Source organism: Hippopotamus amphibius, chromosome 10, assembly GCF_030028045.1.
Source record: "Hippopotamus amphibius kiboko isolate mHipAmp2 chromosome 10, mHipAmp2.hap2, whole genome shotgun sequence".
NCBI classification, from domain to species: domain Eukaryota; kingdom Metazoa; phylum Chordata; class Mammalia; order Artiodactyla; family Hippopotamidae; genus Hippopotamus; species Hippopotamus amphibius.
Window position 1 is genome coordinate 57,661,039 of NC_080195.1, and position 15,632 is coordinate 57,676,670.

A 15,632-nucleotide genomic window follows, 5' to 3' on the forward strand; every position below is an offset into this window, starting at 1 on the left:
AAGTATAGTCATGGTTCATTCTGTGGCTCAGCTTAGAACAGTAAACTTAGTCAAAACAAACCCAACACTGAATACTGACTAACCAAAATTACACCTTCCTTTGGAGGATGGGGGATTAGAAATGGGAGCATGAAGAGGTGGAAGAAAACAAAATCCTGGTCTCCATAACAGGAATTCAAAAGATAACATCTAAAACTGAAAAATCAAGAAGTATCAATACATGCTTGTTGTGTATAAATATGGGGGTAAACACCAGAAGAATAAACCAAGAGAGTTAAAGATTGTTGTCTTCGGGAGAGAAATGGAGAAGAGGGTACTGGGGTTGCTATTTTTCTGAACCAGCCCTGTAGAACAAGTTAACTCTTTATGTGAACTAGTGACTTTGGTGAAAATAAAACCTCAGAAGAGTGAAGGAGTTATGAAGGATCAAATAGGGAAGCCAGAGTAGGCAACTCCGAGAGCGCCTGACTGCGAAAGGGAGGAGAGCGACAGATGAGCAGAGGGAGAGGTATGTGGACGATGTGGGTTTTCTAATGTAGGAGATAAGGGAGCAGGGTAGGTGCTGATGGTAAAGACCCAGCTGAATGAGGGAATCTGAAGATGGGGAAGCTAGAGGGGGGAAGGATGGAGTCTACTTCCAACTCATGCTGGGACTTGCCTCCCACAAGCAGAGGAATGCTTCTAACGGAGTGCAGAACAGGAGAGGGGGCAGTGATAGGAAGGTCTGTAGATCTGGTTAGAGATGCAGAGGGAAAGTCTCTTTTCTCCTTGAGGCATGAGTTGAGAGTCAGCAGGAAATGAGTGGAGGGGATGAGGAGAAAAGTGGGAATATGATCTACTCCTTGCTGAGGAGGAGGAGAAAGTGACTACCTGTAGGCGTTGTGCATCTGAAGAGCGCCTAGTCAAAGCTGTAACCTTTAGTGCCCTGCATGATGTTCTAAGAAATGCTCAGTAATGGAATCTTCTAAAAAACAAACCAACGCATGGAAGGAAAGGATGGAAGCAAATAAAACAAAATGTTAAAAGCGATTATGTCTGAATGCTAGTAGGTTCTCTTCTACTCTTCTCTCTTTTTCAATTTTGAAAAGTGCACATGTATTATATTATAATGGAAGTATTCGTCTTTATTTTTCAAAGGGAATCCTAAGTTTTGGTTCATAGGACTGAGCAGCACATATTGCTGACATTATGTTCAAGAGATAACACTTATAGCAAAATACCAAAACAACCTAAATGTTCATTCTTCAACGGAGAAATGGTAAAATAAGTACGCCACATACGTACAGCTGAATTCGATGCAGCTGTTAAAAGAAGAGGAAGCGCTTTATATGCTGATAGGGTGCTATCTCCATGATACATGGTTAATAGATAAAAGCAAAAAAATGAGCAGTGTATATGGTATCTACCACTTCTATAAAAAGAGCTAATATTAAGCATAAAATTTTATATAGAAGGGCCAATAAAAAGAATGAGGTGGAGGTATACCAGCTGATATGGAAACACCTTCAAAATATATTACTAATTGAAAAAAGAGGGTATGCAATGGTAAGTATACTACGTTCCCATTTTGTTTAAAAAAAAAAAAAAGTACAAGTGACTATATACAGAAAATGCATAATCCAGAAACTGGCAAGGGTAGATGCCTCTAGGAGGGGGATTTCTTCAAATAATGGTATGGTAAATATTCTCTCACAACCAAAGGAGCAGCTGATTCACTGGGATGAGTACTAAGTACCGTGGTACACAGAGGTGCTGACCTGTTCCAGCATCACAATGGAATCCCGGAGCACTCCCTTTAGGCGATGGGCCTGATCTTTGTTCTTTTGAATATTATCTGCTCTTGACACCATATCAGAGGCTAAACTGAAAGAAAAATACCATCTTAAAGACCAAGGCAATAGCTTCTAGGCTTTCATTTCTAGAAATCATCAGTGCCCTATAAATTTGCAAATAAAACAAAAAAGTAAACAAAAAAGTTTATGACTAGAGAATAGTTAGCAGACCAAAATCCCTAAAACTGGAATTAAGTTTCCTGCAGTAAAGGAATTATTGAAATAATAGGTTGGGGAGAGGGAAAGACTTACTTTAAAGATTTCTCTTCTTGGAGGTGAAGACGGTAAAAGGACTGAGCAGCATATTCTATCTTTGACAGCTTCAGAAACAGCGTCACATTCAACAAAACTAGCATCAGCAAACTAGGCAGAGCACATCAGACCTGGTTAATCCACTCTTATTCAGACATAGTGCGTTGCTAATGCAGAATAGACACACAAAAGCTCCAAAAATGTATATAATCCAGACTAGTTTACAATTATTGTTATTATTTAAATCAATTACCCTTATTTTATTGTATGAAATAATTACTTTTAAGTATGAAGTGGTTATTGAGGGGACAGTTAGAAGGTAACTAGCGACAATAAAGTCCTCAAATAAGCAGGTTGGGATTGTCCCTAACGTCTCCTCTCTTCTACAGAATCCCAGCTGGTGTGGATGTACGACCATGGGCTTAGAAATCTACCATGTTAGCTTTCAAGATCTATTTTTGAATGCTTTTGCCTGAAGCAATTATACATGCGTAATACTGCGCTTCAGAAAGGAAACGAAGATCAATATGGATTTGATCTTAGGTAGATCCTGATGTACCTCTTATTCCCAGCGGACGCCGAAACAAATGCACATTCACAAAATCACCATCCAGCAAAAATTTCTTCTAGTTCAACTTAGACAAAGTTTCAAATCCCAAACATACATTAATTGTGTGATATATAAAATGTGACCTGTTAAATAAACTTACATTGGTGGTCCTCACAATAGCATTTCAAGTGAATGAAGTATCTCTTATTACACATATATGCAAATACATAGGTGGCATCACAGCTCACTTATTTTTTCTGTCAAAATATTGACTTGCCCTTAAAAATACATAGTATTTGCTTTTACTCATCCAGAAGAAAGTTTTTCTTAAATGAAAACTAAGGTAATAGCAAGAAAATAAAATCTATGAAATTATTGTGGCACTGAAATGGTATACAGATCAACATTTCAACATCTGACTATAAATTACCTGCAAAGTAATACAAAAGATCACAGATAATATTTACTATTCAAAATCGTCACACCAAACCAATTTAAGCAGAATATGAAAACCTTTCATAAAACTCAAAGGCACAACAAACATTCTCTATGTTCTGAAATCTAGAATTAGAAAAAACAGCTGATAAAAGAACTTCATTCCAAAAAATACACCCAGAGTGTATTATCCAGTCAGAACTAATTCAGTTAAATCTGATGGACTACCTCAAGATCCAAGTACGGCCATGGAGATAACAGTAGTCTAAATATGACTGGCTGCGTAGATTCCAATATAATACTCAGATTCAGACTAATTGCCCCAGTATTTCTCACTCTATGACCCTCTGATGATTTGCATCAGAATAACCTGTGCAGTGTGTTTTAGAATACTACTGATTCCTGATCCCGACTCAAGACCTACCTACTCAATCTTCAGAATTGGGGCTGAGAAATCTGTATTTTAGCAAGTGATTATTATGCACAGCAAAAGGTAAGGACCGCTGGTCTAATCACATAGAGTAAAATACCATTGTTGGGATTTCTCCAGCCTGCATATATAAATATTCCCTTTAAAAACCTATGATGGTAGAAACAAATCAGATTAGTTTAAAAAACAAAAAGATTTCCTGAATATGTATTTGGTATTCCATCAAATTTAACAGTTCTTCTGAAAATCATTCAAAAACTATCAGACTGAAGCATATAAAATTACTGTTTTTGTAGGCCAAAGTTGGTCAAACAGTGGTAATTTCTATATAATAATATACAAATACATTCAAATTCTTTGGTAACCATTAAAGGATAAATGAGGGCACAAGCAAAATAAGCATTTGACACAAATACATACAAAATACTCATCACCACAATAAGGACGGTGTTATAGCTTTCAATTTCCTTTTTCTTTCCTGTAAATTACAAAAAAAAAAAAAAAAAAGGCTGTATTAGAATCAGGATTGTGATTATAACTGGTAAAAGTTTAATTTCATTTGTAAAGTATTAGAGAAGAAATTTTTTAAATTATTTGTAAAGACAAAGTGATTTGTGGTGAATTCCCTGTACCCTTCTTTTGACTTCTGATATCCTGAATAATAGTAAACAAATCTACAAAAAGATTTGTATCAGTTCTGCAAATTTGGCCTATATTACAAATTAATTTGTTCTAAAATTAAATAAACAATTCAATATATCATGTATGACCTCTAGCTAAGTTACACCTTTGCAAATAATATTTGTGCTAGTTTTCTGTACAATGTGTCCCTCCTTAAAAAAAATTTTTTTAATCATCCTCACCTGTTCTCTGTTGCCCAAATTTTGTTGCCAAATCCCCAAATTAAAGAGCCATTAGGTTAAATGGTAGAAAAACACATTCACACTAAGATATAAACCTTAGAAGAGGATTTGATAATGTAGAAGGATGAGAAGGTATGACTGCTTTATAACTCTGAGGGAGAGAATAACAGTTAGTAGGGGTAAGATATCTTCAAAATTGAGAGTAGAGATAATAAAAGTCAAATTCTATCTCTGCAATTTTGCTGGACTGGCTCTGACAGTATATAAGGCTTAAAAGCATATGATCATTGTAGTAAACTCAAGGATAGAAATCAAATGTCTATAAATGCTAGGCAGGAAATTGAGTGAAGCATCCAGCGGTAGGTAGGAGTGGTGGAGACCGGTGACCTAGGGAGAGCACACACTCAGTCAAACGGGGCAGCAGCTACTAAGCTCCAGTCGGCTGCTGCTATGAAAGGATGTGACCCAGGGCTGTCAGATCTGAGTTTCTATATACAAATGTCCAATTTCTAAATACCAAGTGGGCCCAGTAAGATACTTCTATTGGCCATAGGCCTGCCATTTTGCAACTGCTCCTTTATATTTATATATTAACTATCTTTAAGGAATTCAGAGTTTGACAAACATTATTGGAAAAGGAGAGGAGGAGGGAAAAACCTAACTGACATGTCTTACAAACGAGAGGCATATTCTGCTTCATATACAGTAAACTTATAAAGAAAAAAAAAATCTTTCATCTCTGTTTACCAGGTAACAGCTACCTGCAATATCCCCTTTGGCGTCTAAGCCCACATCTCCAGAAGAACGCTGAGAAGAAAGTTTAGGAGCTGTTTCTGCTGTTCTGTTGAATGTTCGCCTTCTCCTTCGTAGGCCACTAAGTTTTCCAGGGTCTTCGATGGACTGATTTACCATAGATTCTTCCATTAACAAATCTGACTCTAAGAAGAAAAAAATCTTTAGATAGTGGAGAAACCTTCTCAACTAGAAGATACAGGGGGGTTGATTGTGGTTCTCAGTTTGCTTTTTTTTTTAAGCCTTGGTAAATTTTTTAAACTATTACTCAGATTCTTATGGCCTAGATTCAAACTTTACTCTTCATGAAAAGTTTTGGAGTGTACAGTGATCCCATAATGAGGCTTCGTTATTCTAGGAAGAATGAACTAAATTAATGACGGGATCATCAGAGCAAATTTGCCATGTGCTGTATTAAATATTAATGTAGAGATTTCAGTTATGGAAACAACAGGCTACCCACTTACACTGGATCATTAGAAAGATTTCTAAGATAGACTATGGTACTTGATTGTCAATCTCAAAGGAAGGAGAAGCATTGTTCTAATTTACAATGAGGGTTTGCAAAAAAGGAAGCGCTAGGAAAGAAAGTCTGCAAACACCTAAAAACCTCATTTTTTCATTTGTTTTAACCTTTCCCTTTGCCATATTTTTCATTAGAAGTTCATTATCTAGTGGCCAAAACTCATTTTTGCATTTCATTTTCTCTGCTTGTGATTTGGAGTTTAATAATGAAATAGCCAAAGACAAGGAAACAAGGAAAATAATCAACAAACTGGATGATGAAGCCTTAAATGACCCTGAGTTGATTGGCCACCGCCTTTTCTTTAACTAAAATTAATTATGCTCACGAATGTACATACATGTTTTTTCCTCATGTATATTTTAAGGAATATCCAAACAGGACAACTACATCACTTCCCCAGTCTAGTACCCACCTCCACCAAATCCACACATGTACATGGTACCCTTGCTAATGGGCCTCCATAAACCCAGGAGAGCTGCATTGGTAAGGGAGGCGTGGGCCTGAGGACTCTCCAGACCTTTGTGTGCACAAGTGCATATTTACAATCAGGTTACCCAGTCCCTCACTGCAGTCAGCTTCCTTGGCTCCTTACAGAGGGAGGGAGTGTGACAGCTCCTAACTGTGTGATCTTGGACAAGTCACTTAACCGCTCTCTCAATCTGTGTTTCAATGGGAAAAAAAAAAAAGAAAAACACAGTACTTCTCTCTCACAGGGCTGTAATGAGTTGATATTTACAAAGCACGCAGAACAACATCTGGCACTTCACAGGCATTATATAAGCCTTTGGTAGACCGAAGAAAATGAGAAGTTTTGAAAGTCCAAGTGGAGTAGTTGGAACCACTTCAGTGGGAGTCATTCCAACATCATCTACCAGTGCCTGCTATGAATCCAAATGAAGAATCCATCCATTCTGTTAGTAAATGCCATTTTTACAAAAATAGATAAATCAAGAAATTTACAAACCAAGCTGTTTGAAGTAATCTGCCAATGAACTCCAGGAATTCTTCTCAATTAAAGATTTGACAATAGCCCATGGTTGTTTTTTGTATTTCAAATCTGTTGAAACTCTAATGGATGAGGAAGGAAGAAGAATATTTAATTTATAAGCTTTACTTATATTATTAACATTGCAATTAAATGTAAGAATGAATTCAGTGGAAAGCCAAAAGGGTTCAAAGTCACTGAGCCTTAAAAAAAAAATTGTTCACTGATAATGAATTCTTTAAAAAAAAACTAGATGCTCCTAAAATTTCATCAACTTGGAATTTTATTTCTTTCCTTTCTCTAACCCTGAATTTTCTTTACTTAAATAGGAATAAAGCCTCAAAATAAATTTTAAATTTCCTAAATGCCTTGTATAAAAAATCTCTAGTGGTCATACATTAGCAGAAAGTCACTACATTAGCTGAGACTAGGCCAAGCGTATGATGGCCCAGCACCATCTTCAACACACCAGCATCTCTGGTCTCCCACGGCAACACCCACCACGTGCTTCTCAAGTCTCCCAGCCCCCTTGCCATTAAACAGGGTCTTGTGGCCAGTTCTGTCCACTGGACTGCGAGCACAGCTCTACTGTTCTCTCTTCCTGCGGCAACTGAAACGACACATGTTCTGGACTGTGCAGCTCCAGGATGCCAAAGCCTTCATCAGCCTGCGTCCTTGAGTGAGGACGCAGCAGTGGATACACAAAGCAAGAAGTACACAACTTTGTTGTGTAAAGCTGCTACTAAGGTTTCAGGATTGATACAATACCAGCACACAAGGTAGCCTGTCCTGACTAAAACACTCATTTACAGCAGCTCACCTCAGCCGGCATTTCTGCTTTGAAGATCTGATGATACAGTATCTGTTCAGAGTATAGAAGTAATCGTGGTAGGGGACGTCGTGTGTCAGCACTTCTGAATCTACCAAATAAAACTGTGCTTCCCGACTTTCTTTATACAGTCTCTGCCAAAATAAGATGAATTTTTTTTGCATGTACATGTTTAATACATCAAATTCCCTGCCAGTTTAGAACATATATATTAAAATTCCTTCTCACAAATTACAAAAAACATGAGAAGCCTATATACCAAGCCAGAAGGGCCTCCGTGTTGGCTGTGCTGCCTATGAATTGAGAAGGAACCTGCAGAAATAGTATTTGCTGCCTCTCTGTCATTTCACTGTATAATTATTTTTTCTTTCTTTCTCTCAGGCATGAAGAGGAGAAAGGAACTATATAATCTCTCATGTGTGTTAATGATTTATAAAGAATTTCAAATGTTTCTGGTAGGGGAACAATTCAAAATTCAATTGAACAAAGCCAAGACCCCACCCTAAAATTCACCAAAGTTGAACAAAACCACCCTTCACCAAAAAAGTGAAGGAAAGGGACAACCAAACAAAACACTGCTTTCCCTACACAGGATCAGAAGTGGTTGCTGGCCAAATCTTTCCCATTTTAACTTTACCTATTCTACCCATCCTCTAAGATTATCAAAGACTCTCCAATACCAAAATACCAAACTTCTCTTAAATGTCTGAAAATCTTTGGAAGAAAAGAATTTAAGTCCTTTTGAACACTGATGGACAAAAACTACGATAGCACAATTAATTCAGATGTTAATAAATATTTTCTAACTTTGTAGAACGGATATACTATACTTCAACAAAAACTGGCCAAACATAAACCCCACTGCATGACAGAGCCATGCTGGTCACAGAGTAAACAGATCATTAAATATCTTACAATCTCTTCCTCATATGCAGTCTCAACGGCAGCCATTTAGTTATTTGGCCCTAAACCTTGACATGATCCTGTAAATCATATTCCAGTAGTGTTCTTTTTAAAACCATTTACTATGGAAAAGTTCAAACATATACAAGAGTAGAAATGAACATTATATGATAAACTGTCAAAAGCTCATCAACCAGCTTCAACACTAACTCCTGCCCAGTTCTGTTTCATCTGTACCTCTCCCCACATTCCCTCCCTCTGTCGCCATCCTCTGCCTGGCAAGACTACTTTTAAAAGACACCCTAGACACCAATATAATTTCATCCAAAAATACATCTGTATATCTCTTTATAAATTCCTCAGTATATCCCTTTAAAAGATATTCTTTTCTTTAAAATAATGTACAATACCATTATTGCACATAAAAATGAACCAATTCCTTAAATCTCAGAAATACCTTTTTACAGTTGGTTTGTCTGAATTAAGATTGAGTTGATTTGGTTGATATACCTCTTAAATCTCTTTTAACCTGTAAATAGTTCCTCCTCTGTTTTTTTCCTTGCCATTTATTTGTTGAAATTGTCCTGTAAATTGGTGACTAGGACCTATGACAGGAATCTTCTCTCTTCCCACATGCACAGTTCTTTTGGAATACTGGCAGCGTAGACATACCTGCTTTTCAGTGGCTGTGGTGCACTTTCCAGTTAGTGGATTATTAAGGATTATAGTGTAGGTCATGGTTCTCAGTTGGTCACCTCCAGGTTCTACATTCCAAGGGGTAGACACTACATCTAATCACAGCAAATATAAAAAGAGTTAGTTCTAGAAATTTGAGGGGTATGGCTTGTAATGGAATCAAAGAGGGAGTTTTTGAATTATTTAAATGTTTATTTTTGATAAATCCTAACTTCCTTATAATTGTGTTATTAAACATTAAAGAAGAGTAAAAACACGTTAGGCACTCTTCTTGTATGTGACATACACCCCATCTCTGATTCATTTACTTCTAAACTGTAGTCTATTTTAACACTTTTTTCTCTTCTCTAGAAGATAAAAAGTCATTTCATGAGTAGGCTTCTTTTTAAAGTCCCCAGTACCTACGAAGAGAAGTAATGGTGTCAGCCTTATTAAACAGAGACAGAACACTTCAACATTCCCATCACCAAGGACAAGACCTTGACAGACATTTTGCCCTTACGCAGCAATATGATGTGATCCCAGCTTGTGGGGAAATCATGTCAATGAGAAATCACCTAAGGTTAATGGCTTATCTGCCAAGATCTTTAACCAAGGAGGGGGAAATGGAATATAAATAAACTATATGAGCTTTTCTATATGGAGAAAGCTATAGAATAATCTCTCTGTATTTATAGCAAGATCTTGGTCAAAATTCTCTTTTATTTGCTTAGCAACAACACAGTGAGTAAAAATACACTTCAAATGGAAATATATCTTTAGAACATAGCACCATACATTAACAAAGGTCATTTAACAAGCCAAACACTAGTTAGTATAGGTAATAGCATCATGAACTCTATTCAAGACCTTACTAAGTTGGTTAATGTTGTTAGCACAATGGATTTAGGCAATTAGTATATCTGGCCAGTATTCATCAGCATCCTAAAACACAGGAGCCTTTATCTAACCCACCCCCCATCATCAAAGGATTAAAGCAAGCCTTTATGATATATCCAATTTTGCTCAATTCATTCAGCTAGTCCTAGGGATTTAATGAGGGATCCTGAAGCTGCCTTTTGCATATCTAGAAAAATTTGGCAAGTAAATTAAAAAGACAACATCACAAATTATGGGATCTATAACACAGAATTTGCTATAAAAATGATTTATGTAGGTGTACAACAAAGAGATATAAAGTTAATTATAAAATACTTTTCAAACAATCACTTTGGTCATATGTCAGCCTGTTTCAGAAAAATTATACAAATAGTTCATTGTTAATCAGCAACAGAATTGAAAAGATAGCATTGAATTCTGCCATTAAAACTGCACGCCATTCAACAAAGCAGCTATCAACAAAGCAGCTATCAACAAAGATAAAAGTGTTTCTTGCATTTTCACCAATGTTACCAACAAGCCTATTGAATGTCATGTGCCAGAACATCAACTAATTGACATTTTGGAATAGTCAAGCCCTCAACACCTAAGTAAAGCTCATCATGATATAAACAAATGGGGATGAAATCATAAGAAAAAATGGCAACAGTATACAAAAAGACACACAGCTATTCTGATATGCGTTGGAGTCATTAAGAGCAAGAACTACAGAATAATTTGACTCCTTTGATGTAATAAAGTTTTTAAATTGGTGAATCTTCACACCCATTAGGATAACTATTATCACAAAAACCTAAACATAAGAGTGTTACCTAGATGTGGAGAAATTGAAACCGTTATGCATTGCTGGTGGGAATATAAAATGATGCAGCCATGGTGGAAAACAGTAAGGCAGTTTCTCAAAAACTTAAATACAGAATTACCTTATGATCCAATTCTACTTCTAAGTGTTACACAAAGGAATTGAAAGCAGGAACTCAAACAGATATTTGTACATCAGTATTCATAGGAGCATTACTCACAATAACTAAAAAGTGGAAACAACTCAAAACTCCATTGATATATGAATAGGTATACAAAATGTGGCGTTTACATACAATGGTATAGTATTCAGTCTTTAAAAGGAATGAAATTCTGACACGTGCTAAACGTGGATAAACCTTGAAGATATTATGCTAAGTGAAATAAGCCAGTCACAAAAGAGACGACCATTGTACGACTCCACGTGTATGAGGTGCCTAGAGCAGTCAAATTCATAGAGACAGAAGGTAGAATGGCGGTCATCAGGAGCTGGGAGGAGGGGGAAACGGAGAGTTATTATTTAATAGGCACAGAGTTTCAGTTTGGGAAGATGAAAAAGTTCCAGAGATGGATGATGCTGATGGCTGCACAACAATGTGAATGTACTTAATGCCACGGAACTGTACACTTAAAAATGGCGAAAGTGATAAATTTCATTTTATGTACATTTTACCACAATAAAAAAGACTGGTGAATCTAGGTAATGGGTATAGGTTTTATTATACTATTCATGCAACTTTTCTGAAGGTTTACATTTTTTCAAAATTAAAAAGTTGAAGCAGCTTTGAATTACAAAAGTAGTGTCATACAACCGTAAACAAAGATGTAAAAGAATCCAATTTAATTTTTATTTAAAATTATTAATAATAATTATCTTCATTATTCTTAATAATTTAAAATAATTTTTAATTATTAAAAAATAGATCCAGCAGTAGCCATTTTAGTGCTGAAACTAGGTTACATCCACAATAACTGACCACACTAAATTTTCCCATTAAACTCTTAATATTTTTAAAAAGAAGCCTTTGAAACCCATGCTCAAGAAGCACAACTTTGATTACCAGGTAACAAGTTCAGAAGATGACATAATAGCCTGCAATCATAAGTAGATTATCTCTTTTGGGCAAACCTTCTGACTAATTCTAGGTCTAATGGCAACATGCTGTTAACTATTAATACTTGTGATTAGCCAGAAGCCTTTGCTTCCCAAAGCCATTTATAGCATCAGGTAGCAAACACAGTCATCCATATTGAAGCTAGATATGATATCAGACACCAAATGCAGCTGTGATTCAAAAATCAAACATTTAGTACCAGTGTGGAATAACATGCTAGTTTTTTGTGGGCCTTCTCAGCCATAAAAATGGCATGCAATATCAACAGACACCACCTTAGAAAATTAAGAGGAGTCATGTATCCAGCTCTTCTGAAATAGCAAGTTCTCCAGGTAGACATGAATAGCAAGAAGACACAAAATAGATTCAGAACAGATATAATAAGCTAAATATAAGCTACTGAGTGAAAAGAAAGATTTATATCCCTCAGGTATTACACATTTTAAAAACTGGAAGAACAGAAAAAAATAATGATTTTTTAAAAACATGACATTCTTAATATAATCACAAGACAATAGCTATCAATTAGAAATTGCTTTGCTACTCTACCATGAATAAGAAAAAATTACTTTTTACATTTAGAATCTATGACAATGATATAATCTACGAATATGTAATTATGTTTACATAAAAATTTCAAATAAAGGAAGAATATCTAATGGTTAATAAAATGGCTAGATTATAAACTATATTTAAATTGACTGTAGAATAACTTTCTCTTTGACTACGTCAAATGACTCAGCTTATGTAGAGCCTCTGCTACTGCTGTTTTCTAATTTTATATAGCAAGCTAAACCACATGCTCCCAAAGTTTCTAAAATATCTTGAAATATTCAGGAAAAATTCAATTTCAAATTGACTATAAGCTTATTTGAGATGTTTACCAAAATAGAACTTCTAACACATAATCAATAAAATCTTTTTTATAACTAACTTCCTAACTGGAATTTTTTGGTATTTTCATTAAGGTAAACCATAGACAGTGAAATCTCAAATCTCCATGAATTTGCACAGAGAAAACACACAGGTGTACCACTACCCAGATCAAGATAGAGAACTTTACCAGCATCCCAGAAGCCCCATCCCAGTCTTTACCCACCCAACTCCCCACAGCGGTTAACCACTATGCTGATCTTATGTCCGTAAATTAGTTTTACCTGTTTTTGAACTTCGTAGAAAGAAATCACAGCATGTACTGTTTTGTGTCTGGCTTCTTTCGCTTTTGCTTAATACTATAGTATATCAGTAAGATTTACTCATATGGTTATAAGAAGCAGCAGGTTTGTTGTTTTTTGGGTTTTTTTTTTTTCCTTCATTGCTATACAGTGTTCTTTTGTGTGAGCACACACGATCTTTTATCCATTCTATTACTGGTGGATATTTGGGCTGTTTTGATTTCGGGGGCCATTATAAATAATGCTGCTATGAACACTGCAGTACATGTCATTCAGAGTACACAGGTACCCATTTCTGAAGGTTATACATACCTAATAGTGCAATTGTTGAGTCAGCTTCAGTAGATACTGCCAAACCATTTTGCAAAGTGATTGTACCAATTTATACTCTACTAGAATTCAATTGTTCCACAACAGAACCCTTTTAAACAGGGTTCAACCCAACTGAACTGCTGCATTAATAAAGGGAGTTTTATTTGTGTCAATGTGATTTTTATTGTTGTGCAATAAACTATTTAAACCCTAAAAATAAATAAATAAATAAATAAGTAAATAAATAAATAAATGGAGTTTTAGTTCTCAAAGGGTCTGAACTTAATTGTAGGTAGGATCTGACTAACTGGACACATACTATTTACATGCAATTTTAGCCAAAATACCTAAACACTAGTTTATACATCACCAAAGTAAAATCGAAGCCTGTCTAATTTTTCCCCTTGATGACAAAAATCGATGTATATAGGCTCAACCCTCTAAGGATAATAAAATTCTCCCAAATTTATCATTAGATAAGAACACAAGACCAACCTATTATATTTCTAGAAGTGGCAAATCCCTGCATAAAGCGTGAACTGGTGAACAGCAATTCAAACATTCTCTCAGCACTGATATGAAAAACACGGTTGATATGAAGTCTTCCGTGAAGATCTTTCTCAGGAATATTTTCTGGAGAAACAAAAAACATGGAACAAAAAGTGAAGAAATCAAGGAAAGGTAATTTCAAGGTTTGATTTGGTTTGGGGCACAATATGGTTTTTAAATATGACTACAACGATCCACACTATGAAAACTCTAAATTGTTATTAGGTACATATGTCCTTTATATACGTAATAGTATATAGTAATTAAACTACACATGATCAATAGTTCAGTCGTCAAAACCCAAAAGATATAGAAAGATTTAACTTGAATGATATCAAACTCCCATGATATATCATTCAAAAGAATATTTCACAAATTTGTGTGTCATCCACGTGCAGGGGCCATGCTAAGCTTCTCTGTATCTTTCGGACTTTAGCGCATGCGCTGTGAAAGCAAGTGCTGAAAAAAATATTTCAAGGGTGACAAGGGCCAAACTGAGACACATAGGGTGATATCTACACAGCGATCAGCAGGTCCTATTTCTGAATACGCAAATATTTAGTAATTACTAAGTCATGAATGACTCATATCTGCGGCACTAACTTAGTAGCAAATAATGTTTCAAACTTGACTTAAAGCTCACTCCCCCAAGACAACTATCACTGTATCCACAACGTATTCTCAATACCACACATTAAAAGAAATCCTTCCGAAAAGTATTTTTCAAAGCTAAATGAAGCCCAATGGAATATTACATTTTTCTAAGAACTTGACAGCGTCAATGATGTTGAAAACTCCTGGTAGCAAACGAAGAAGCAACATCTGCTCACCTCTCCTCCTATTCCCTGGAAACACTGCATAAAATAGCCCATGCATCTGTGGTGCTTACCATATGTCAGGTATTGTGCTAAACACCTTACAAGTATTCACTCATCTTATCCTCACAGCAATCCTGTGAGATAAGAGGTATTAACATCTTCATCTCCATTGTATAGATGAGGAAACTGAGGCACGGAGAGAATTACCAAAGTTCCATGGCTAGTGAGCAACTGAATTGGAATTGGAATTCACTCTAGCTCCAGAGCACACAAACTTAACCTCTATTTTATACTGCAAGGAGCTTAACTTAACTTAGAAGAACCAAAAGGAAATGAAACAAACAAACAAAAAAGACAGCTAGGAAAAGGAGCCCAGTAGAATAAAGGAAATAGAGTAAAGCAATCCATTGTGAAAGTTTAGCGATTGCAGGACTGGAATTATTTATTATGTCAAGGATTATGCCCATCAGTGGAGAATGACAGCTGTGAGAAAAGCTCCCCATAGTTCAGAAGTCAGCCTCTAAGAGCGCTGTGTGTCAAGCATCTATCCAAGTTAAGCCATGGGAAGCAGTCACTTAAAGTAAAAGGCAGTGGTCTAGGAATCAGAAAAACTCTTCTAGCTCTGCCTTTACCCCAACTATTGGTTTTTCTCCCTCATGAAATGGTTTGTGCCTCCCTATTTTGACAGGTGCAGAGAACTTAGGGATATCGGGTAGATATTGATTTACCTTCTTCCTGTAGCAATACTATGTGTAGGCAAAAACTATTCACTGCCATTGCAAGTCATGGCTCCTTTGGCATAGAAATGAATCACTGACACCAGGCAATTTACTAAGGTTCTGTGAGGTAACTTCCCAATTAGTCTTGAGAAATAGCTTTTCCTGACACAG

The 15,632-nt window shown here is 36.0% G+C and overlaps 1 protein-coding gene and 1 non-coding gene across 2 annotated transcripts in view; both read right to left on the reverse strand.

Annotated features, from left to right (window-relative positions):
* Positions 1-15,632, reverse strand: part of GRAMD1C (GRAM domain containing 1C) — a 96,969-nt gene that overhangs the window by 5,159 nt on the left and 76,178 nt on the right. The window contains 8 exon segments of the mRNA XM_057696917.1: positions 1,758-1,863; positions 2,085-2,195; positions 3,920-3,977; positions 5,124-5,300; positions 6,645-6,748; positions 7,486-7,628; positions 9,070-9,188; positions 13,871-14,008. Of these exon segments, the coding sequence (XP_057552900.1) occupies positions 1,758-1,863; positions 2,085-2,195; positions 3,920-3,977; positions 5,124-5,300; positions 6,645-6,748; positions 7,486-7,628; positions 9,070-9,188; positions 13,871-14,008 (956 nt within the window).
* On the reverse strand, positions 14,283-14,384 carry LOC130830707 (U6 spliceosomal RNA). The gene has a single exon (XR_009047874.1). It is a non-coding gene; the product is annotated as a U6 spliceosomal RNA (small nuclear RNA).